This window comes from Coptis chinensis, chromosome 3, assembly GCF_015680905.1.
Source record: "Coptis chinensis isolate HL-2020 chromosome 3, ASM1568090v1, whole genome shotgun sequence".
NCBI classification, from domain to species: domain Eukaryota; kingdom Viridiplantae; phylum Streptophyta; class Magnoliopsida; order Ranunculales; family Ranunculaceae; genus Coptis; species Coptis chinensis.
In genome coordinates this window covers 62,911,792-62,938,989 of record NC_141458.1, presented here as the reverse complement: position 1 = coordinate 62,938,989, position 27,198 = coordinate 62,911,792, and the positions used below count along the sequence as shown (strand labels likewise).

At 37.5% G+C, this 27,198-nt stretch overlaps 1 protein-coding gene across 1 annotated transcript; it reads right to left on the bottom strand.

Annotated features, from left to right (window-relative positions):
* Positions 1-3,793: 3,793 nt before the first annotated feature.
* On the bottom strand, positions 3,794-4,723 carry LOC147510347 (uncharacterized). Its single transcript, XM_086598102.1, has one exon. It carries the CDS (start codon positions 4,721-4,723, stop codon positions 3,794-3,796), a length of 930 nt encoding a protein of 309 aa, XP_086454228.1.
* Positions 4,724-27,198: the final 22,475 nt, after the last annotated feature.

Here is a 27,198-nt window from a genome sequence, read left to right as displayed (position 1 = left end):
TCAGTCAAGTGTTTTGCATTCATTCTATTGCAAGCTCGCTTGTAGATGCATTCATTCAATCAATCAAGTGGTTTGCATTCATTCTAATGCAATCTTGCACGTAAATGCATTCAATCAAGTGTTTTTAATTCATTCTAATGCAAGTTCACACGTAGATGCATTCAATCAAGTGTTTTTCATTCATTCTAATGGAAGCTCACTTGTAGATGAGTTAATTTAATCAATCAAGTGTTTTGCGTTCTTTCTAATTCAAGTTCACAAGTAGATGCTGACATAGAGTAATAAACAAGTGAACAAAAAGTGGAGAAATCTTGATAGAGTAATGGTGAACATCGAGTGGATGAATAAGTACCCAGATTCGGAGGCAGAGTTTATAAGTCTGGGGGCAACTTCTGATCATTCAGCTATGGTGGTGAACGCGAGCCTTCAAAAAGGGCAATGCATAGATCTTTTAGGTTCTTTAACTTCTGGATTTATGAAGACGGGTTTCTAGAAGTGGTAAACAAAGCATGGAGTACGAAAGTGGTTGGGAATCCTATGTATACAATCATGAAGAAGCTGAAACATGTGAAGGCAGAACTCATACAATGGAACAGAACAAAGGTGGGCAATGTAAATGAGAGGATAATAGAAACAAGGAAGGAGTTAGAGGAGGTTCAAAAGGAGTTACAAACAGCGCCCATGAATAGTGAACTGATTTATAAGGAGAGAAACACTATCAGAACTTTTGGTAAAGGAATCGATGAGCAGAGAGAGTCTATGCACAAACATAAGTCTAGAGATAATGTTATTGTCCTTGGAGATAATAACACCAAATATTTCTTCAATTCAGTGAAGGCGAGAAGAGGGGTCAATAAAATTAGGTGTGTAAAGGATAGCAGGGGCCAGATACTTGATGATGTTAATGAGATAGGGTAAGAGTGTGTGAAGTATTACAAGGATTTGTACTGCCCAGATCAGTTAGCGGAGTTGGACTTTTCTATGTATTCGAATATACACATGCCGCAGATAGATCAAGAGCAAGGAAATGAGCTGATTAAAGAGATTAGAAGAGATGAGATAACAGAGTGCCTATCTACTATAGATAGTGACAAAGCTCCAGGGGGAGATGGATTTACATCATTGTTCTTTAAAGCTTCATGGAGGATAATGGGAGAAGATTTTGTGAAAGCAATTCGAAACTTCTTCAGGTATAGCATGATGCTATAGGAAGTCAATGCCACATGCATTACACTAGTGCCAAAGGTAAATACGCCAGCTTCTTTGAGTGATTATAGACCCATTGCATGCTGTGGTGTGGTTTATAAAATGCATCACAAAGATTCATACAAGAAGGATGAAAGATTTTATACCACAGGTGGTGTCTTTGAATCAAGATGCATTTATTTATGGGAGAAGTATACAAGATAATATACTGTTGTCACATCAACTATTACACAACTATCATAGAGATTCTGGGCCACCAAGGTGTGCAGCTAAGATTGATCTCAGAAAATCTTATGATTCTGTCAGATGGGAGGCAGTGGAATTTGCCTTAACCAAAGATCGAGAGTACCTATCTGAGTTCATAAAATGGATTCTTGTATGCATTCAGACACCAAGGTATTCTATTATGCTGAATGGAGCTCCATATGGATACTTTAAGGGCAGAAGAGGGATTAGACAAGGAGATCCTATGTCACCTTATCTGTTTGTGTTGGTGATGGAATTGTTTTCACAGATGATGACGAAAAAGGTACAAGAGGGAGGATTTACACTTCATTACAAATGCAAAAATCCTATTATTACACACCTGTCATTTGCAGATGATCTGATAGCATTTATGCATGGAGATGTTCAGACAGCGCAGAGTTTAAAGGATGTGTTGAAGAATCTTAAACAGAGCACTGGACTACAGGTGAACATGGAGAAAAGCAATATATTCTTTGCACACCTAGGGCTACCTTTGATTACCACTAGACTCTCTTCCAAGGACTGTGGACCATTAATAGAGAAGGTGAGCAAGAGGATACATAGTTGGAAAGGGAAAGCACTATCTTATGCAGGAAGATTGCAACTGATAAAAGCAGTGCTAAACAATCATAGCACTTATTGGTTTTCATCATTTGTGCTGCCTCAGAAGACAATTGATAATATCAATAAGCTATTAAGGAACTTCTTATGGAAATACATCTCATGCATTTTGCTTGGGTGGGAGGATATATGTTACTCGTATGAAGAAGGCGGAATAGGCATCAGGAACATTAGTACTTTGAACCATGCATCTAACCTCAAGCACATATGGAGCATTCTTAGCAATAAGGATACACTATGGGTAGAGTGGGTGAAGAAAAATCTGATCAAGGGGAGGAATTTTTGGCACTTGAAAAATACCAAATGACTGTTCAGGATAGAGTAAAAGCTGCAGCCATTGCACTTCATCAAATAGGGAACGGAAATGACACTAAGTTCTGATTAGACCTGTGGCATCTAACAGGTATTCTGAAGAAATTTTTTCCACAATCTATGACTCCACATGCAATATGAACTCCACAGTTGCAAACATGATAGAGAATAGGCAGTGGAGTATACCCAATAATATTATAGTGCATCTACCTGATGTAATAATACAAATGGAGGAGGTGGTGAGTCTGGGGAGAAAAGAAGATCGAGTGATATGGTCGGTTACTTTGAACAGAGACTTTAGACTTAAAGACACGTACAACAGCTTGAGGAGTGCGAGAATGAACAGTAAGTGACAAGGAATTGTCTGGTATTCAAATAGAATACCTAGACATTCATTTATTGCATGGCTAGCAATACGGGGATGACTCAAAACAATGGAGGTACTATTGGCAATCAAAACTTGATTGATTAATTTTGCATTCATTCAATCAATCAAGTTTTTTGCATTCATTCTAATTAATCAGTTCCAAAATATGCATTTTTACCCTCTTGTAATGCTTCAATTATGTCAAATTATATAATCAATAATATACAAAACTTTTGTTTTTATCGATTTTTCAGGATACAAGCCTATTCTGGACCAAATACCTCAAATGATGTGATCTAGAGCCAAAAGGAGCCTAAAAGGGACCTTATGGGACAACTGAGAAAAAGTTCTGAAAAGTTACCGGTCAAAGTCAACAGTCAAAGTAAAAGAAAACGGTTAAAGGTCAAAGACAACTCAAGGGTCCAAAAACTCAAAAGTTCAGGAAACATTCCAAGGCTTCAAGGAACAAGGACTCAACCCTTTGCAAAACAAAGACTCCACGTTTTGCATTTTTCTAATACAAGCTCACACATCAATGCATTTAATCAAGTGTTTTGCATTCATTCTAATGTAAGCTCGCTTGTAGATGTGTTAATTCCATCAATCAAGTGTTTTGAATTTATTCTAATGCAAGTTCACAAGTAGATACATTGAATCAAGTGTTTTGCATTCATTCAATCAATCAAGTGTTTTGCATTCATTCTAATTGATCAGTTCTCAAATATGTGTGTGTGTTTTTTTGAAAGGCAAGCAGGGTTTTTGAGAGGGCCCTTACCCCTATTTTATTCATAATAAAATCATTGCTTGGTTATATTCGTACATACTCTTTGCCCCTGGCATCATCATAAATTATCTTTTTCACATATTCTGAAAAAGAACTCAGAGTAAATTCTATGTAACTAATAGTGGGTATATTGGAAGCTAATATATCTGCTAGCTTGTTTGTTTCCCTAAACACATGTGTAATAGAGAATTCTTCTAGCTGTTCAATCATTCCCTCAGATCTCTCACATCGCGTGTGGTGTGCCCGCCATGGATGTTTTATTTATTTTTCATGTAAGCTATTACACATCTCGAATCTGTTTGCGCCCTAATTCTTTGGCATCCATTTCGTCTTCCAAGTTTAAGCCCTTGTTCCAGCCCTTGCATTTCAATCAAGTCGATTGAAGTGTAATCTGATTTCCCATGTGCTGCCGCAATAACCACGCCATTGTCATCTCGCATAGCTGCTTCCCATCCCCCTTGAGTCCCTTGAAGTGTGCCATCGGTGTTCAAGTTATATATGCATGTACCAGCTCTCTCCCAATGACAATGTTGCACCTTTTTATGTTTAGGTTCAACATTTATATTCCATGTTTGCATAAAACTGTTCCGTTCAGGCCCTTCCTCCATTTTACCTTTGAACGAGTGTAACTTGGTATGTACATCTTGTATAATCTCTCTGCCCACCTGCTCTGCCATGACTTGCTTGTGCTGAAAAATTCTTTTGTTACGTTCCTGCCAGACCTTGTAGATAAAGCCATTAAAGATTAGCTTTACTGCATCTTGCTTGTAACCTTGTCCTTTTGTTGCGTGTATCATCCACTCGATTTCTGATTGCCATGAGGATGCTCTCGACCTTCTGTAACCTGCATATTTAAGAACATATTGCCATATAAATTGTGTGTATGTGCATTCAATAAACAGGTGCCCCTCTGTCTCGCTTTCCCGCCAACAAAGTACACAGGTATCGTCTTGTACTTTCTTCCACTCCTTTAGTTTGACAAGAGTCTTCAGACCATTACTCAGCATTAACCAGGCTATAAAAGAATGTCTCGGGATTCTGTTGGAGAACCAGATGATACTATGCCACGAGATCGGAACTTTTGTCTCTCTCACACTATCATATGTGTCTTTGAGATTGAACTCTCCTTTCTGCGATGCATTCCAGATGATTCTGTCCTCTCCTCTTCCCACCTTCACTTCTTCCATGTACATAATGATGTCGGGCATATGCACTCGAATGTGCCAAGGTGTGTTCCAGCAGCCATTTTCGATCAAGTTTGAAATAGGTGCATTCATGCTACAGGTTGAATCATATATAAGAGATAATGGAAAATGAACTTTCAGTATACCCATAGGATGCTAAGGATCCAACCAAAACTTTGTGTCATGTCCATCTCCGATTTGGTGCTGTGCAATGAACTTTGCGTCCTTTCTGTTCTTCAGGATGTTCCTCCATACCCATGAACAATCATTGGGTATTGTTAGCTGCCAAAAATTTCTATCATTTATCAAATTTCGTGTAATCCATTGAACCCATAAAGTTTCCTTTCCACTTACTAGATTCCATATGTGTTTCAGATTTGCTGCTATATTGGACGTTCTGAGATTCCGAATCCCGAGTCCGCCTTCATCATATGGAAAACATAGGTTATCCCAGCTGATAAGAGCGTGAGATGTAGCACATTCCGGCCCTGACCACAAGAAATTCCTACACAGCTGGTTAATGGCATCTATTGTTTCCTGAGGTAGAACAAAAGTCAATATCCAATAGATACTCATGTTATTCAGCACTGCCTTCAACAACTGCAGCCTCCCTGCATAAGATAAAGATCTGCCTCTCCATGCTTGTATCTTTCTCCTGACTTTCTCTATCAAAGGCATGCAATCAGTGGTCTTTAGTCTTGTCGTTATCAATGGTAACCCAAGATATCTCACAAGTAATTCTCCTCTTTGGAACTGAATGATACTTTCGATCTGAGCACAACTCATTGCATCTATACCAGAATAAAACATGTTGCTCTTCTGTAGGTTAACTTGCAGTCCTGAGCACATTTTCAGCTTGCTTAGTGTTTCCTTCAAGGCTCTTACTGTACCCAAATCTCCATTCATAAATGCTATTAAGTCATCTGCGAATGATAAATGAGTGATAAGTGGATTTCTGCATTTCTGATGAAGTCGGTATTCTCCTTCTTCCACTTTCCTTCTGAGCATTTGAGTGAAGAACTCCATTACCAGAATAAATAGATACGGTGACATTGGGTCTCCTTGCCTAATCCCCCTCTTACCCTTGAAATACCCAAAGGGTGCACCATTTATCATGATGCTGTATCTAGGTGTTTCAATACATTTCTGAATCCATTCCACGAACTGTAACGGTACTCCAATTCTTGTCAATGCAAATATAACATCCTCCCATCTTACAGTGTCATAGGCTTTCCTTAGATCAATTTTGGCTGCACATCTAGGAGGGTCGTGATCCCTATGGTAGTTATGTAACAGCTCATGTGAAAGTAAGATATTATCATGAATACTTCTGCCAGAAATAAATGTAGATTGATTTAGAGAAATCACCTTAGCCATGAAAGCTTTCATTCTGCGAGTCATGATCTTTGTTATGCACTTGTAAATCACATTACAGCATGCAATCGGCCTGTAGTCACCCAGTGAACTGGGTTTTAGTATCTTAGGGATCAAAGTAATACATGTTGTATTCACCTCTTGCAACATCATGCCTGACCTGAAAAAGTTCTTCACCTCTTTAACAAACTCATTGCCTATGATCCTCCAAGTAGCCTTGAAGAATAATGAAGAGAACCCATCACTCCCTGGTGCTTTGTCATTGTCTATGTCAGATAAACATTCAATGATTTCATCCCTATTCACTTCCTTTACCAGTTCTTCTTGTGCATTTTGATCCAACTGCGCTACCGGGATTTCATCTAACATACTGAAGTCCATCTCCTCCAATTGCTCTGGGCTGTATAACTCTGTGTAGAATTTTACGCATTCTGCCCTTATACTTTCTATTTTTTCCAGTATCGTTCCATTCACATCTCTCAAGTAGGTAATCTTGTTTGTCATCCTTCTAACTTTGACTGAGTTGAAAAAGTACTTGGTGTTACTGTCCCTTAAAGTTACTACCTGGTCCCTAGATTTTTTCTTACTTTCATGCTCTTCATCTACTGCGGCTTTGACATATTTTCTTGTGATCACTCTTTCCTTTGAAATGAACTCTTGATTTAATGGCTGAGTTTGTAGCATGGTCTGTATATCTTTTAGCTCCTTCTCCGCTTCTTCTTTCCTTGTACATGCCTTCCCTCTTTCTCTATTCCAGCTGATCAAGGCTCCTTTGACATTCTTTAACTTTTTCGTGAATGTATACATTGGGTTTCCTACCACTGAGATATTCCATGCGTCCTGAACCACCTCATGAAACCCTTCCTCCTCAATCCAGTAGTTAAAAAATCTGAATGTTTTTTTACACTGACCTTTGCACCTTAGTGTTTTCACCACCATTGATGAATGGTCCGAGGTTGCTCCTGGGTTATTAAACACTGCTTCTGTATCCCCAAACTCATTAATCCACTCAGCATTGACCATAACTCTATCTAGCTTCCTCCATAGTCTTGTGGTTTGCTTGTTGCTCCATGTTAAAAAGTTTCCAGAGTATTTCAGGTCCACCAATCTAGCCATTGTCACGCAGTGCAACAAGTCTTGAAAGTGATACGGTCGTGTGTCTGTCCCTCCTACTCTTTCTTGCGAGTTCAGTACTGAATTGAAGTCACCAATCACTAGCCATGGTTTCTGTATTGTACACGATATCTGTATCAGGTTCCTCCATAGTTCTCTTCTCTTTTCTCTATCATTTGATCCATATACCACTGTTACTACAAACTTCTTACCATTCACTAATTCAGCATCCATTGTTATGCTTTGTTCATCCTTCTCCACCATGTTCATGGTACAGTTTTGTGAGTTCCAGCAACACCATATCCTTCCCAGCTCGCTATATTCATAGTTATGCTCCACCATCCATCCATTACAGCACTTATTAAGTACTTCTTGCATTTTATTTTGCTTCACTTTTGTTTCCACTATTCCAAACATACTTAAGTCATTCCTCCTGATCATATCCTTCACTTCGAACTGCTTAAAAGCTTTGTTCAGAACTCTAACATTCCAGCACCCTACACCAATCATAAAGCTTTGGTTTTTGGAGGGCCAGTCTTAGTCCCTCCTTGTGCCGTACCTTTCTTCTGTGTACCTCCATGGTCAGTTTTCTTTGTGAGCTTCCCCAGTTTATGAGTCCCCCCACTTCCTTCTTCACCTTGTTTCTTCGTAATTGCTGTTATATATTCAAACTCACAATCCTTTTGCGTGTTCATGTCAGCTTTTTCTGATATTTCCTTCCCATGTTGTGTCTCACTTGTGATTGCATCAATTTCTTGTCTCTGTGACTGTTTTGGTTCCTTTTCTTTTGTCATTACTTGGTTCACTGATTCCTCAACTTGTCTAGCTTTGCAGCTATGCTTCTTGTCCGGTGTCTCCCAGTCCCCATCATCATTCACTTCGTGCACTTCCTGAACAATCTCATCCTTCTTCTCATCTGTATTATGTGTTTCCTCCTTTTTCTTTTCTGGCCATTTCTCTTTCCTTAGCCATACTTCTTTCTTCATCATTGCTGTCTGTTTCTTTCCGTTATTCTTACTGCAGTTACTATCCATGTGGCCAAACACTTTACATGCTGAGCACTTTGGTGGTTTCCAGTTATATTCGAAGCCCACCTCTATTGTCCTCGTCTCGTCAACCATTATTGGGATGCTCGCTGGATATGTGCAGTCAATACCAACCTCGATACATACTCTCGCATAACTTGTTCGCTTCTTTTCCTCTGTTAGTTTGTCTGCAAACATTGGAACTCCAATGGCACTTCCTACCAAGCTGAATCCTTCTTTATCCCATAGCTCCATTGGGAAACGCTTCATTATTATCCACACTAGTATCGTCTTCATCTCTGCCACTTCAGATTCTATAAACAGTTTCCATGGTCGTATTACGAACAATCTGCTCGCTATGTGGAAAGAACCTATATCCAACACCTTCCTACGATCATCTTCACTGTCAAACTTAAATGTAAACATAGTCTCCCCATACGTTTGCATTGTAAAGCTGTGATTCAATCTCCATGTTCTACCCACTGTCTCCTTAACGTACCCATATCCAGGTCTCCTTCCGATGAAGTATCCAACAACAAGATCCTCATACTTCTTATGCACATGCGTAAAATGGGATGATTTAACGTGAACAACTGGTTTCCCATTAACCATTGTTGGTGGTATATATCTTAGATTCTCTTTCCCAACTGCCTCTCTTCCCATCATGTCAGACCACGAACTCGTTTTCAATGCTTCTGCGAAGGTTTTTTTTTCTGTCAGAGTTTGTTTGTTTTTCTTCAGATCCAATATTTTCATTGTTGTGTTTTCTACCTCCATGATCTTCCCCTCCACAAGTTTTTGTTTTTCCTTGTCTGCCTCACTTATCTTATCTCCATCAGGATTCTGTTTCCTTCATCTCGATCACCTTTTGCTTTTCATTATCTCTTACTGCTAGCGCCTCTTCCTGATTCGTCTGTTCACCTTCCTCTCCACTCTACAAGTCCTTATGGATCTTTAACATTCTTTATGTCAGAAGTTTTTCCAAAGATCCTTTTCCACATAGTTGTTCAAACTTCCTTGCTAGTATCTCTCCCTCCTCATCATCTGTTCCTTCTCGTGGTGGTGTGCTAGGGTTTCCCCTCTCAATCTCTCGTGTTTTTTGGTTTCCATCCTTTTTTATGCCAAAAGACGAAAATACCCTTAGTGAGAAAATCGCTCACTAAAGGCCACAATTTGACATAATTGATGCATTACAAGAGAACAAAACACACATATTATGGAACTGATCAATTAGAATGAATGCAAAACACTTGATTGATTGAATAAATGCAAAACACTTGATTGAATGCATCTACTTGTGAACTTGCATTAGAATGAATGCAAAACACTTGATTGGTTGAATTAACTCATCTACAAGCGAGCTTTCATTAAAATGAATGAAAAACACTTGATTGAATGCATCTATGTGTGAACTTGCATTAGAATGATAATAAGAGCTCAAAACTGTAGTTTTAACCCCTTAACAATTATACTTTTGGAGGGGATACAGAGCTGATAATGGAACAGGGAAAGAATGCCTCTAGAGGAACACACACAACAAAAGTAAACAAGGGGAGCAGAACCACAAAAAATGCCACACAAGGAGGGAGACACAACATAGTGACAGCCAAGTACAGTCACTTTAAGCATTCAAACTCGATTAAATGAGTACACACCTCGGCTGCTGGAACATGAGGGGATTCAACATGAATTTCAAACAAGTAGAAGTGAAGGATATGGTAAGAAAATATAATCTGAGCATCATGGGTTTAGTGGAAACAAGAGTGAAAGAAGAAAAAAGAGATCGAGTGTTTAACAAAACGTTCAATCATTGGGCTATGGAGGATAACTATGCACATAATGAGTTGGGAGAGTGTGGTTTTGTTGGGATCCTAGAGTATGCACAGCAACCTTATTGAGAAAGGATGAGCAACAAATAACGATGGAAGTGACCACTATATCAGGGGAAGAGTTTGTGATCACCATAGTCTACACAAGTGTGGATATGAATGAAAGAAGACAACTATGGAGGGCTTTAATAGACTTATCTTGCATTATACAAAAGCCATGGTTACTAATGGGGGATTTTAACTCCATTTTGAGTCCACAAGAGAAGAAAGGACGTATAGAAGTCGGACCAGAACAATTTACAGATTTCTTGCACTGTGTAACATCTGCTGGACTAGTGGATATCAAGTACAAGGGGAATCACCTAACATGGAGAAACAAGCAAATGGAGAGAATAAGTTGCAAACTTGACAGAGTTATGGAGAATACATAGTCATTAGAATGAATGCGAAACACTTGATTAAATGCATCGATGTGTGAGCTTGTATTAGAATAAGGAAAAATGTGAAGTATTTGTCTTGCAAAGGGTTGAGTCCTTGGTCTTTGAAGCCTTGGAGTGTTTCCTAAACTGTTGAATTTTTGGACCCTTAAGTTGTCTTCGACCTTTAACCGTTGACTTTCAATTTTACTGGTGACTTTTTAGCACTTTTTCTCAATTGTCCCATAAGGACCATAAGGTCCCTTTTAGACTCTTTTTGGCTCTAGATCACGTCATTTGAGGTATTTGGTCCATAATAGGCTTGTATCCTGAAAAAGATATAAAACCATGAGTTTTGTACATTAATGATTATATAATTTGACATAATTGAAGCATTACAAGAGGATAAAAATGCATATTTTGGAACTAATCAATTATAATGAATGCAAAACACTTGATTGAATGCATCTACTTGAGAACTTGCATTAGAATTAGTGCAAAACACTTGATTTATTGAATTAACTCATCTACAAGCAAACTTGTGTTAGAATGAATGCAAAAAACACTTGATTGAATGCATCTACTCGTGAACTTGCATTAGAATGAATGCAAAACACTTGATTGACAAAATTAACAATCCACAAGCGAGCTTGCATTAAAATGAATGCAAAACACTTGATTGAATACATCTACGTGTGAACTTGCATTAAAATGATTTAAAAGCACTTGGTTGAATGCATCTACGTGCAAGATTGCATTAGAAAGAATGCAAACCACTTGATTGATTGAATGAACGCGTCTACAAGCGAGCTTGCAATAAAATGAATGCAAAACACTTGACTGAATGTATCTACGTTTGAGCTTGCATTAGAATGAATGTAAAAGACTTGATTGAATACATCTACGTGTGATCTTGCATTAATATGAATGCAAAACATGGAATCCTTGTCTTGCAAAGGGTTGAATTGAGTCTTTGGTCTTTGAAGCCTTCTATTGCTTCCTGAGCTTTTGAGCTTTTGGACCCCTAAGTTCACTTTGACCGTTGACTTTGACCTTTGATTGTTGACTTTAACCGTTGTCTTTTTGGCACTTTTTCTCAGTTGTCCCATAAGGTCCCTTTTAGTCTCCTTTTGGCTCTAGATCATGTCATTTCAGGTATTTGGTCTAGAATAGACTTCAATCCTAAAAAACGATAAGAACATTAGTTTTGAACATTATTGATTATATAATTTTACATAATTGAAGCACTACAAGGGGTTAAAAATGAATATTTTAGAACTAATCAATTAGAATGAATGCAAAACACTTGATTGATTGAATGAATGCAAAACATTTGATTCAATGTATCTACTTGTGAACTTGCATTAGAGTGAATGCAAAACACTTGATTGATGGAATTAACGCATCTACAAGCGAGCTTACAATAGAATGAATGCAAAACACTTGATTAAATGCATCGATGTATGAGCCTGTATTAAAATAATGCAAAACGTGGAGTCTTTGTTTTGCAAAAGGTTGAGTCCTTGGTCCATGAAGCCTTGGAGTGTTTCCTGAACTATTGAATTTTTGGACCCTTGTTGAGTTGTCTTTGACCATTAACCGTTGGCTTTGACTGGTGACTTTTCAACCCTTTTTCTCCGTTGTCCCATAAGGTCCCTTTCAGTCTCATTTTGGCTATAGATCATGTCATTTGAGGACTTTGGTCCAGAATAGGCTTTTGTCCGGAAAAAGTGATAAAAACATTAGTTTTGAACATTATTGATTATATAATTTGAAATAATTGAAGCATTACAAGAGGATAAAAATGCATATTTTGGAACTAATCAATTAGAATGAATGCAAAACACTTGATTGAACACATCTACTTGTGAACTTGCTTTAGAATGAATGCAAAACACTTGATTGATTGAATTAACTCATCTACAAGCGAGCTTGCATTAGAATGAATGCAAAACAATTGATTGAATGCATCTACGTGTGAACTTGCATTAGAATGAATTAAAAACACTTGATTGAATGCGTCTACGTGCAAGATTGCATTAGAATGAATGCAAACCACTTATTGATTTAATGAACGCGTCTACAAGCGAGCTTGCAATAGAATGATTGCAAAACACTTGAGTGAATGCATCTACGTTTGAGCTTGCATTAGAATGAATGCAAAACACTTGATTGAATACATCAACGTGTGATCTTGCATTAGTCTGAATGCAAAATATGGAGTCCTTGTCTTGCAAAAGGTTGAGTTTAGTCTTTCGTCTTTGAAGCCTTGTATTGCTTCCTGAGCTTTTGAGCTTTTGGACCCCTAAGTTGACTTTGACCTTTGATTGTTGACTTTAACCGTTGTCTTTTTGGCACTTTTTCTCAGTTGTCCCATAAGGTCCTTTTTAGTCTCTTTTTGGCTCTAGATCACGTCATTTGAGGTATTTTGTCCCGAAAAGGCTTCTATCCTAAAAAACGATAAGAACATTAGTTTTGAACACTATTGATTATACAATTTTACATAATTGAAGCACTACAAAAGGATAAAAATGTATATTTGAGAACTTATTAATTAGAATGAATACAAAACACTTGATTGATTGAATAAATGCAAAACACTTGAATGAATGTATCTACTTGTGAACTTGCATTAAAATGAATACAAAACACTTGATTGATGGAATTAACGCATCTACAAGCGAGCTTACATTAGAAGTTAATGAAAAGGGGTAGGGGGCCTCTATAAAAACCTCGCTTGCTGATAAAAAAAAAAGCTTACATTAGAATGAATGCAAAACACTTGATTAAATGCATCGATGTGTGAGCTTGTATTAGATAAGGAAAAACGTGGAGTGTTTGTCTTGCACAGGGTTGAGTCCTTGGTCCTTGAAAGCCTTGGAGTGTTTCCTGAACTGTTGAATTTTTGGACCCTTGAGTTGTCTTTAACCTTTAACCGTTAGCTTTAACTTCTATTGGTGACTTTTCAGCATCTATCCTAAAAAACGATAAGAACATTAGTTTTGAACATTATTGATTATAAAATTTTACATAATTGAAGCACTACAAGAGGATAAAAATGCATATTTGAGAACTGATTAATTTGAATAAATACAGAACACTTGATTGATTGAATGAATGCAAAACACTTGAATGAATGTATCTACTTGTGAACTTGCATTAAAATGAATACAAAACACTTGATTGATGGAATTAACTCATCTACAAGCGAGCTTACATTAGAAGTTAATGAAAAGGGGTAGGGGACCTCTATAACAACCTCGCTTGCTGATAAAAAAAAGGCTTACATTAGAATGAATGCAAAACACTTGATTAAATGCATCGATATGTGAGCTTATATTAGATAAGGAAAAACTGTGGATTGTTTGTCTTGCAAAGGGTTGAGTCCTTGGTCCTTGAAAGCCTTGGAGTGTTTCCTGAACTGTTGAATTTTTGGACCCTTGAGTTGTCTTTAACCTTTAACCGTTAGCTTTGACTTCTATTGGTTACTTTTAAGCACTTTTTCTTAGTTGTCCCATAAGGTCTCTTTTAGGCTATTTTTGGCTCTAGATCATGTCATTTCAGGTATTTGGTCCATAATAGCCTTGTATCCTGAAAAAGCGATAAAAATATGAGTTTTGTGCATTATTGATTATAAAATTTGACATAATTGCATTACAAGAGGATAAAAACGCATATTTTGGAACTGATCAATTAGAATGAATGCAAAACACTTGATTGAATGCATCTACTTGTGAACTTGCATTAGAATGAGTACAAAACACTTGATTGATTGAATTAACTCATCTACAAGTGAGCTTGCATTAGAATGAAAGCAAAACACTTGATTGAATGCATCTACGTGTGAACTTGCATTTGAATAATTTAAAAATGCTTGATTGAATGCATCAACGTGCAAGATTGGATTAGAAAGAATGCAAACCACTTGATTGATTGAAAGAACACGTCTACAAGCGAGCTTGCAATAGAATGAATGCAAAACACTTGACTGAATGCATCTACGTTTGAGCTTACATTAGAATGAATGCAAAACACTTGATTGAATACATCTATGTGTTATCTTGCATTATTATGATTGCAAAACATGGATTCCTTGTCTTGCAAAGGGTTGAGTTGAGTCATTGGTCTTTGAAGCCTTGTATAGCTTTCTGAGCTTTTGAGCTTTTGGACCCCTAAGTTGGCTTAGACCGTTGACTATTACATTTGATTGTTGACTTTAACTATTGTCTTTTCGGCACTTTTTCTTAGTTGTCCCATAAAGTCCCTTTTAGTCTCCTTTTGGCTCTAGATTACATCATTTTTGGTATTTGGTCCAGAAAAGGCTTCTATCCTAAAAAACGATAAGAACATTAGTTTTGAACATTAGTGATTATATAATTTTACATAATTGAAGCACTACAAGATGATAAAAATGCATATTTGAGAACTAAGCAATTAGAAAGAATGTAAAACACTTGATTGATTGAATGAATGCTTTCACTTTATTGAATGTATCTACTTGTGAACGTACATTAGAATGAATGCAAAACACTTGATTGATGGAATTAACGCATCTACAAGCGAGCTTATATTAATATAGATGCAAAACACTTGATTAAATGCATCGATGTGTGAGCTTGTATTAGAATAATGCAAAACATGAAGTCATTGTCTTGCAAAGGGTTGAGTCCTTGGTCCATGAAGCCTTGGAGTGTTTCCTGAACTGTTTGAATTTTTGGACCCTTGAGTTGTCTTTGACCATTAACCATTGACTTTAACTTTGGCTGTTGACTTGAACTAGTGACTTTTCAGAACTTTTTCTCAGTTGTCCCATAAGGTCCTTTTTAGTCTCCTTTTGGCACTAGATCACGTCATTTGAGGTATTTTGTCCCGAAAAGGCTTCTATCCTAAAAAACGATAAGAACATTAGTTTTGAACACTATTGATTATACAATTTTACATAATTGAAGCACTACAAAAGGATAAAAATGTATATTTGAGAACTTATTAATTAGAATGAATACAAAACACTTGATTGATTGAATAAATGCAAAACACTTGAATGAATGTATCTACTTGTGAACTTGCATTAAAATGAATACAAAACACTTGATTGATGGAATTAACGCATCTACAAGCGAGCTTACATTAGAAGTTAATGAAAAGGGGTAGGGGACCTCTATAAAAACCTCGCTTGCTGATAAAAAAAAAAGCTTACATTAGAATGAATGCAAAACACTTGATTAAATGCATCGATGTGTGAGCTTGTATTAGATAAGGAAAAATGTGGAGTGTTTGTCTTGCAAAGGGTTGAGTCCTTGGTCCTTGAAAGCCTTGGAGTGTTTCCTGAATTGTTGAATTTTTGGACCCTTGAGTTGTCTTTAACCTTTAACCGTTAGCTTTAACTTCTATTGGTGACTTTTCAGCACTTTTTCTTTGTTGTCCTATAAGGTCTCTTTTAGGCTATTTTTGGCTTTAGATCACGTCATTTTAGGTATTTGGTCCATAATAGGCTTGTATCCTGAAAAAGCGATAAAAACATGAGTTTTGTACATTATTGATTATAAAATTTGACATAATTGCATTACAAGAGGATAAAAAACATATTTTGGGCGGCCCGATCAATTAGAATGAATGCAAAACACTTGATTGAATGAATCTACTTGTGAACTTGCATTTGAATGAGTACAAAACACTTGATTGATTGAATTAACTCATCTACAAGCGAGCTTGCATTAGAATGAATGCAAAACACTTGATTGAATGCATCTACGTGTGAACTTGCCTTTGAATAATTTAAAAATGCTTGATTGAATGCATCTATGTTCAAGATTGCATTAGAAAGAATGCAAACCACTTGATTGATTGAAAGAACGCGTCTACAAGCGAGCTTGCAATAGAATGAATGCAAAACACTTGACTGAATGCATCTACGTTTGAGCTTGCATTAGAATGAATGCAAAACACTTGATTGCATACATCTACGTGTGATCTTGCATTAGTATGAATGCAAAACATGGAGTCCTTGTCTTGCAAAAGGTTGAGTTGAGTCTTTTGTCTTTGAAGCCTTGTATTGCTTCCTGAGCTTTTGAGCTTATAGACCCCTAAGTTGACTTTGACTGTTGACTTTTACCTTCGATTGTTGACTTTAACCGTTGTCTTTTTGGCACTTTTTCTCAGTTGTCCCATAAGGTCCCTTATAGTTTCCTTTTGGCTCTAGATCACGTCATTTGAGGTATTTGGTCCAGAATAGGCTTCTATCCTAAAAAACGATAAGAACATTAGTTTTGAACATTATTGATTATATAATTTTACATAATTGAAGCATTACAAGAGGATCAAAATGAATATTTTAGAACTGATCAATTAGAATGAATACAAAACACTTGATTGATTGAATGAATGTAAAACACTTGATTAAATGTATTTACTTGTGAACTTGCATTAGAGTGAATGCAAAACACTTGATTGATGGAATTAACGCATCTACAAGTGAGCTTACATTAGAATGAATGCAAAACACTTGATTAAATGCATCGATGTGTGAGCTTGTATTAGAATAATGCAAAATGTGGATTCTTTGTTTTGCAAAGGGTTGAGTCCTTGGTCCATGAAGCCTTGGAGTGTTTCCTGAACTGTTCACTTTTTGGACCCTTGAGTTGTCTTTGACCATTAACCGTTGGCTGTACTTTGGATGTTTACTTTGACTGGTGACTTTTCAACACTTTTTCTCAATTGTCCCATAAGGTCCCTTTTAGTCTCCTTTTGGCTCTAGATCACGCCATTTGAGTTATTTGGTCCTGAATAGGCTTCTATCCTTAAAAACGACAAGAACATGAGTTTTGTACATTATTTATTATATAATTGAAGCACTACAAGAGGATGAAAACGCATATTTGAGAACTGATCAATCAAATGAATGCAAATCATTTGATTGGTTTAATGAATGCAAAACACTTGATTGAATGTATCTACTTGTGAGCTTGCATTAGAATTGAGAAAGATGTAATGAGGCTAATATGGAATGGATTAATTTACTGGATATGGAAAGCTAGGAACGATATAATCTTTGAAAACTAGGCAGTGAACGTACAGCAGATTGCAACAGTGGTAATGGCTGACGTGAGATCAAAACTAAACGGAGTAGAGATAAAGATGGAGTATGGCCCAGAAATTGAGAGATTTACTGATAAGTGGGATGTGGAAGTACAGATTAAGCAAAGGAAAAAGCAATTAGTGTGGTGGCAGAAACCAGAAGTGGGAAGGCATACTCTAAACACAGATGGCACACTCAAAGGGCAATTAGGGGGTTGGGCAGCAGTGATTCGCGATCATGAAGGGGGAGTAGTTGCGGCAAGTCATGGCAGAGCAACTAAACCATCGATCGATCTCATTGAGCTTGAAGCAGTTGAGCCCGAAATGAAAATGGCCCTAAGGAGAGGAATACGAAGGGTACAAGTTGAAACTGATTCTATGACCGGGTAATAGCTTACTTAAGGGACGGGTGTCACCCTTGGGAAGCCGAGAAAATGTTGCTGGCAATTATGCGAATGAATGCCCATTTTGATCAGTTTGACATTATTCATGTGTTTAGGGAGTCTAATAAGTTAGCTGATGCTATTGCAGCTAATATTCCAGCATGTAATTATTTTGAGTTAGAACCGATTTTGCTTCCAGAAGATGTAAAAAAAATTATATATGATGATGCGAGGGGTAAGCAATATGTGAGGGAGTGAGATTGTAACAAGTTTTTTACAACATTTTATATTCAATAAAAGGGGTAGGGGACCTCTCTAAAAACCTCGCTTACCAACCAAAAAAAAAAAAAAAATGCATTAGAATGAATGCAAAACATTTGTTTTATTGATTTAACGCATCTCCAAACGAGCTTACATTAAAATGAAAGAAAAACATTTGATTGAATGCATTGATGTGTGAGCTTGTATTAGAATAATGAAAAACGTGGACTCTTTGTCTTGCAAAGGGTTGAGTCCCTGGTCTATGAAGGCTTGGAGTGTTTCCTGAACTATTGAATTTATGGACCCTTGAGTTGTCTTTGACCTTTAACCGTTGGCTTTGACTTTGACTATTGACTTTGACTGGTGAATTTTCAGCACTTATTCTCAGTTGTCCCATAAGGTTCATTTTTGGCTCTTTTTAGCTCTAGATCACGTCATTTGAGGTATTTAGTCCAGAATAGGCTTGTATCTTGAAAAGGCAATAAAAAAATGTGTTTTGTACATTATTGATTATATAATTTGACTTAATTGAAGCATAACAAGAGGATAAAAACGCATATTTTGGAACTAATCAATTAGAATGAATGCAAAATATTTGATTGAATCATCTACTTGTGAACTTGCATTAGAATGACTGCAAAACATTTGATTGATTGAATTAACTCATCCACAAGTGAGTTTGCATTAGAATGAATGCAAAACACTTGATTGAATGCATCTACGTGTGAACTTCCATTAGAATGATTTAAAAACAAATTATTAAATGCATCTACGTGCAAGATTGGATTAGAATGAATGCAAACTACTTGATTGATTGAATGAACGCGTCTACAAGCGAGCTTGCAATAGAATGAATGCAAAACACTTGACTGGATGCATCTACGTTTGAGCTTGCATTAGAATGAATGCAAAACACTTGATTGAATACATATACATGTGAGCTTGCATTAGTATGAATGCAAAACATGGAGTCCTTGTCTTGCAAAGGGTTGAGTTGAGTCTTTGGTCTTTGAAGCCTTGTAGTGCTTCTTGAGCTTTTGAGTTTTTGGACCCCTAAGTTGACTTTGACCGTTGACTTTTACATTTGAATGTTGACTTTAACCATTGTCTTTTTGGCACTTTTTCTCAGTTGTCCCATAAGGTCCCTTTTAGTCTCCTTTTGGCTCTAGATCACGTCATTTGAGGTATTTGGTCCAGAATAGGCTTATATCCTAAAAAACGATAAGAACATGAGTTTTCTACATTATTTATTATATAATTTTACATAATTCAAGCACTACAAGAGGATAAAAATGCAAATTTGAGAACTGATCAATTAGAAAGAATGTAAAACACTTGATTGATTGAATGAATGCAAAACACTTGAATGAATTTATCTACTTGTGAACTTGCATTAGAATGAATTCAAAACAATTGATTGATGGAATTAACTTATCTACAAGCGAGCTTACATTAGAATGAATGCAAAACACTTGATTAAATGCATTGATGTGTGATCTTGTATTAGAATAATGCAAAATGTGTAGTCTTTGTCTTGCAAAGGGTTGATTCCTTGGTCCTTAAAACCTTGGAGTGTTTCCTAAATTGTTTAATTTTTGGACCCTTGAGTTGTCTTTGACCTTTAACCGTTGGCTTTGACTTTGACTGGTGACTTTTCAGCACTTTTTCTCAGTTGTCCCATAAGGTCCCTTTTAGGCTCTTCTTGGCTCTAGATCACGTCATTTGAGGTATTTGGTCCAGAATAGGCTTGTATCTTGAAAAAGCGAGAAAAACCTGAGTTTTGCACATTATTGATTATATAATTTGACATAATTGATGCATTACAAGAGAATAAAAACACATATTATGGAACTGATCAATTAGAATGAATGCAAAACACTTGATTGATTGAATGAAAGCAAAACACTTGTGAACTTGCATTAGAATGAATGCAAAACACTTGATTGGTTGAATTAACTCATCTACAAGCAAGCTTGCATTAGAATGAATGCAAAACACTTGATTGAATGCATCTACTTGTGAACTTGCATTAGAATGATGATAAGAGCTCAAAACTGTAGTTTTAACCCCTTAACAATTATACTTTTGGAGGGGATACAGAGCTGAAAATGGAACAGGGAAAGAATTCCTCTAGAGGAACACACACAACAAAAGTAAACAAGGGGAGCGGAACCACAAAAAATGCCTTACAAGGAGGGAGACAAAACATAGTGACAACCAAGTACAGTCACTTTAAGCATTCAAACTCGATTAAATGAGTACACACCTCGGCTGCTGGAAAATGAGGGGATTCAACATGAATTTCAAACAAGTAGAAGTGAAGGATATGGTAAGAAAATATAATCTGAGCATCATGGGTTTAGTGGAAACAAGAGTGAAAGAAGAAAAAAGAGATCGAGTGTTTAACAAAACGTTCAATCATTGGGCTATGGAGGATAACTATGCACATAATGAGTTGGGGAGAGTGTGGTTTTGTTGGGATCTTAGAGTATGCACATCAACCTTATTGAGAAAGGATGAGCAACAAATAACGATGGAAGTGACCACTATATCAGGGGAAGAGTTTGTGGAAGAGATGCTCTTCTGATTCTATGTCTCGCCAGCATAATACACACGTATCAGATTGTATAGTCTTCCATTCCTTTAGTTTTTGTAAGGTTTTTAGACCCCCTCTCAATGCCATCCAACTGATGAATGAATGGCGTGGGATTTTATTTGAGAACTAGACCAGCCTACCCCATAGCACAGATTGTTTAATACTCCTCAAAGTCTCATATGTATCTTTCATACTGTACTCTCCATGGATTGCGACAATCCAGACAACCATGTCTTCTTCCCCCATAATTTGCACTTGTGCAATATTGCCAAGAAACTCATCGAGGTGGTGATGTATATGCCGTGGAATACTCCACCTTCCTGCCTCTATATAGTCGGACACCATATTTTCCACATGGCATGTGCAGCTACAATAAGGCTTGAGGAAACTTGTTTCAGAAAAATCCCAAAGCCAGAAAGCAGGGGATCATTCCGCATTCATCTCACTTCCATTACCAATTTGGTGAATGACTATATCTGCGGCTTCCTTTCTTACCTTTAATATATTCCTCCAGCTCCACGAAAGCAATCTTATGGTATTATATATTGTTTTTAAAAAACAAAAAAGAGGACGATTTACAAAATTGGAGGGGTCGGCAGAAAAGTAATTATTCACAAAAGGGTTGATCCGGACATCTCAATATCCTTTTGAAAAATTGATCGGTTGGGATCTAGAGAACGAATTGATCGATTACAGCCAACAAGATGTAATTGGATTGATCGATCGGCTATTTGAGTTGATGATTAAGTGCGTAGTGATTGATCGGCAAGTTGCGTTTGATAGGCAAGATGAATTTGATTTGTTGGATTTGAATTTGATTGGCAAGTAATCAAATTGATCAGTTGTATATTATTGATCGGCTAAAATTTCCTGGCTACCAATTGGAATAGGAAGTTGAGTTACCAAAATTGAATTCATCGGTCAATAGTGATTAGTTGGAAAATTATTTGATCGGCAAGTAATTTGATTGGGCATGTAATTGTATTGATGGGCCATTAATTTTGTTCGGCTAGTTTGATGTATTAATAACGTAATTAAATCTAGGGTGTCGCTGCCCCCATAATGTAGTGATAACATAATGAAATTTGGGGTGTCGCCGCCCCCATAGTGTAGTGATAACATAATTAAATTTGGGGTGTCGCCGCCCCCATAGTGTAGTGATAATATAATGAAATTTGCATTGGGGTATCGCCACCCCCATAATATAATGATAACGTAATGAAATTTGGGGTGTCGTTAAAACCATAGTGTAATAATAACATAATAAAAATTTAGGGTGTCGCCGCCCCTATAGTGTAATGATAACATAATGAAATTTAGGGTGTCGCCGCCCCCATAGTGTAATGATAACGTAATGAAATTTGGGGTATCGCCGCCCCCAAAGTGTAATGATAATGTAATGAAATTTAGGGTGTCGCCACCCCCAAAGTGTAATAATAACGTAATGAAATTTGGGGTGTCGGTGCCCCTATAGTGTAATGATAACGTAATTAAATTTGGGGTGTCGCCCGCCCCCAAAGTGTAATGATAATATAATGAAATTTGGGGTGTTACCGCCCCCATATTGTAATGATAATGAAATTTGAGGTGACACCCCCAGATTGTAACGATTATATATTGAAAGTTGGGGTGATGCTGCCCCCATAGTGTAACAATAACGTAATGGAATTTGGGGGGTCGTCGCCTCCATAGTATTGTAATGATAACGGAATAAAATTTGGGGTGTCTCCGCCCCCATGATGTAATGATAACGTAATAACATTTGGGGTGTCGCCGCCCCCATAATGTATTGATAATGTAATGAAATTTGGGGTGTCGCCGCCCCCATAATGTATTGATAATGTAATGAAATTTGGGGTGTTGCCGCCCCCATAGTACAATGATTAAAATACTTTGAATGAAATGCTATATATGAAAGCTAATTTAAATGTATGCATGTATGAATAATAGATAAATTATAAATGTAAAATCATATTTAAGATGCCCCTATGTATATATGGTCTTTCATTTTGACTATGTGAGACTCTGTCCCACTTTTGTAATAAAGTGAATGTCGTCATTCCTTATAAATTGCAATATTTTTTTGCAGTGAAACAATATGACTTTGTGGCAGAAGAATTTTAAGTATCATCATTTTTGAGCAGTGGTAAAACACTTCTTGTTGTATGGCTGATCCATTCTTTATTTAGGCTATAAACAGAAGAATATCGATATCATCATCATATATATGGACGAATCAGCATGTCAATGTGCCCTAAGGTTTGGGCTACTATCGACTGTGCGAGTTCCATGACAAGTCAACCACTCCTTGTTATATGTCGATCCATTCTTCAATGAGGCAACAAATATAAGGGTTATCGACCATCATATGGACAGATTAGCATGTTGATGAACCCTAAGGTTTGAGCTACTATCAACTGTGCAAGTTCCATGACAAGTCAACCACTCCTTGTTATATGCCGATTCATTCTTTAGTAAGGCAACAAATAGAAGGGTTATCGACCATCATATGGACAGATCAGCATGTTGATGAGCCCTAAGATTTGGGCTACTATCAACTGTGCGAGTTCCATGACAAGTCAACCACTCCTTGTTATATGCCAATCCATTCTTCAGTGAGGCAACAAATGGAAGGGTTATCGACCATCATATGGATAGATCAGCATGTTGATGAGCCCTAAGATTTGGGCTACTATCAACTGTGCGAGTTCCATGACAAGTTGACCACTCCTTGTTATATGTCAATCCATTCTTCAGTGAGGCAACAAATTAAATAGAAGGATTATCGACCATCATATAAGGATTATCGACCATCATATGGATAGATCAGCATGTTGATGAGCCCTAAGGTTTGGGCTACTATCAACTGTGTGAGTTCCATGACGAGGCCAACTACTGTCCTTGTTGTATACCAATTTCTCGTAGTTATATCTTGATGATCGAGCTAAATATGAATTGATGGCAAACAGATCGGAATTGTTGAACTAGTGTACTAGTCATCAAATTGAATCTTTTTGCTTGATGACCAAATTGAAAGAGCTTTTCGAAATAAAATTCTTGGAGCGCCAAAATTGAAAAAAAAATTGATAGATTTTTTTTTTTTTTTAGGTAAAATTAGATATTACAAATTGGCAATGGAAAAGACCGAGCCAATTATGAAGATTGGTTCTTTCTTCGTCTAGGGTGAACATTTGGAGTATATGGACGAAAGGTTGGGATCCAATCACTCTTTGTGTAGTCCTCTGTAAGTGAGTCACCATCTACAGAACTACTATTGTCAACTGACCATGTAATGTGAAACATGCATTGGTCGACAATGAGCTGTGAAACTTGCATTGGTCGACAATGAGCTCGAGGGTTGGGACCACGACTTGGAGAGGGACCTTTCAAAGAGGTTGGACTACTAAAGCATGGTAAGTGATACATACAGATAATTTCTTCTACGAGAGAGTCGATCTCTTATAGCCTTTTGGCTAGGATTGGCTACACTAACATTATTTTTCTTCATATCTTCGATGAGTTGTCTACCCCTCCATGAGTGGTCGACATTAAAGTTAGCAGAAGAGTTTTTGAACTCACTCACAATCACACTTGAAACTATGCGTCTTCATATTGTAGTTTTGTTTGCTTCCTTTAATCACACGATTCTTTTTGGTGCGTGAGGAAGTGCTTTGATTATGTAGTTACTTCGCCCGACAACTATACATGTCTATGTTTCTTCAATTTTTGGAGACGACGGTCGACTTGAGTTATTAGATCTGCAATATGAATACTCACTCTCCCAGTCGCAGATGGTTGAGAACCATCGGACTTGGAAAGGGAATTCTCACTCGGCAGAAGTTAAGTGTTGAACTTGAGCGGCAAGAGGAGAGCCTTCATCGTTGTTTGTTCTTTGTGAAGCTATTGATGCAACTTTTTTTGTGGTTGAGGGTATCCCCACAGACGGCGCCAAATATGTTTCAGCAAGATTTGCCAAAACACACCAGTTGAGGGTTGGAAGTAATGTTTTTTGGAGATGGTGAAGGGGATGGTGATTGGGGAAAGATGAGACTGGACTTCGGTTTTGAAGTTGCCTACGTACCCAAAGATATTGTTTGGGATCAAGTCTCGATTGCGTAGTTCTGGAAAAATGACGAAGGTTGGATTTTATAGGTAGGATTGGTGATAGTTACTTCCTCGTTATCTAATATTCCAATCGTAGGATGAAGTTGGAGAACTGGCGGGAGAACTGTCCAATCATGGGATAAAGTTGGAGAGCTGGCGGGACAACTGTCAGCTCGTGGGATGAAGTTGGAGAACTGGCGGGACAGCTGTCAGCTCGTGGGATGAAGTTGGAGAACTGGCGGGATAGCTGTCAGCTCGTGGGATGAAGTTGAGAATCCGGGCGGGATAGTCGGCTAGTGGGATGAAGTTGGAGAATCGGGAGGGAGAAACTAGTCGGATGAAGTTGGAGAAGTTGGAGAACTGGCGGGAGAACTGTGGATGAAGTTGGTGGAAGTTGTTTTGGGATGTAGGCTTTGAGCGTGAGCTTTTTGTAGATAAGCTCTGAGCATGGGCTCTGAGCGTGGGCTTTTTCATAGATAAGCTCTGAGCGTGGGCTTTTTTGTAGCAAAGCTCTGAGCATGGGCTTTTTTGTAGCATGGACTTTAAGCGTGGGCTTTATATTGAATTGAGCTTTTATTGGGCCACATTTGTGGGGGCCGGAACAGTCTTCATTGGCAGCATGAATGAAGCAGTCCAATATATGCTCAGGTTATTGAGTACTTCTTTTATGAGTTGTAGCCTGCCTGCATAGGATAGAGTTTTCCCCTTCCAGCTTTGGATTCGTTTCTGCATTCTCTCATATAATGGCAAACAATCTGAGGAAGTCAGCCTTGTAGTAATAAGTGGTAGTCCTAAGTACTTCATTGGGAATTCCCCCACTGGAAACTGTAATGCATTCTGTATTTCATTACACTGAGTCTGATCTAGCCCAGCAAAAAATACTTGACTTTTGTTCACATTTACTTCTAACCCCGAGCACTTCTTGAATTTTGTTAAGTTTTGTTGCAAACATATAGCTGTCTCCTTTTCACCATGCATGGAAGCTAGAAAGTCATCTGCAAATGAGAGATGAGTAATAACAGGCTCATGACTTTTATGATGTAGCTTATATCTTCCTTCCTCTATACTGTGCATCATAATTTCAGTGAACAAATCCATTACAAGCACAAAAAGTTAAGGTGACATAGGATCTCCTTGCCTGATTCCTCTAGTGCTTCTGAAGTGCCCATAGGGTGAACCATTCAACATTATAAAGTAGCTTGCAGTCTTCATACACTCACTTATCCAGCCAATGAACTTGTCTGGTACCCCAATCCTTCCTAGAGCAAACAGAACAGCTTCCCATCTTACACAGTCATATGCCTTTTCTCAGGTCAATCTTCGCCATGCATCTGGGGGGCCCCTTATCTCTATGATAATTATGCACTAATTCATGAGATAGCATAATATTGGCATGTATACTCCTCCCAGTGATAAAAGCTGATTGGTTGTGGTGTATAACTCTTGGCATGAAGGATTTCATTCTAGCAGTTATAATCTTGGTAATGCATTTATACACAATAGAACATCATGCAATAGGCCTATAATCACTAAGGGATGAAGGGCTTTGCATTTTAGGTACTAAAGTAATACATGTTGTATTTACCTCAGAAAGCATTCTCACGCGATACGAAGAAATTTTGAATAGCTTTAGTAAAATCATCTCCCACAATTCTCCAGCATGCCTTAAAGAACAAAGAACTGAAGCCATCTATCCCTGGAGCTTTATCATTATCTATGTCTGCCAGAGCTTCAATAATCTCATCTCTGGTCACTTCCTCTTGCATCTGTTCTTTTTCTTCTTGTGTTACTATCTCTCTAGGATGTTTATGAGCAAAATCAGCAAAATTTACTTCTGGTAAAGTAGGGCTGAAAAGAAGCATATAAAACTGGACACACTCCTCTCCTATGTCATTTAAATCTTCTATGACATTTCCTCCCCCATCTTTCAGGCAAGTTATTCTGTTTTTGTTTCTTCTTGTCTTAATAGACTTAAAGAAATACTCTGTATTGCTATCCCCCAAGATTACATCTTGGTCTCTTGACTTTTGCTTTTGTAGAGACACTTCATATATTGCCGCTTTCACATATTCACCAATGGCACTTCTCTCCTTAATGCTCAGCTCTTGATTTGTTAACTTTGACCGTTGACATTTATCTTTGACTGTTGACCTTAACCATTGTCTTTTAGGCACTTTTTCTTAATTGTCCCATAAGGTCCCTTTTAGTTTTTTTTTTTTTTTTTATAGATAAGCAGGGTTTTTAAAGAGGTCCCTTACCCCTTTTCATAACATTAATAAATAAATGAGCTTATTACATTCTTG

What these genes read in the sequence shown, in the direction of transcription:
- LOC147510347 (XM_086598102.1), bottom strand. Translation starts at nt 4,723, where the DNA reads ATGGAAGAAGTGAAGGTGGGAAGAGGAGAGGACAGAATCATCTGGAAT.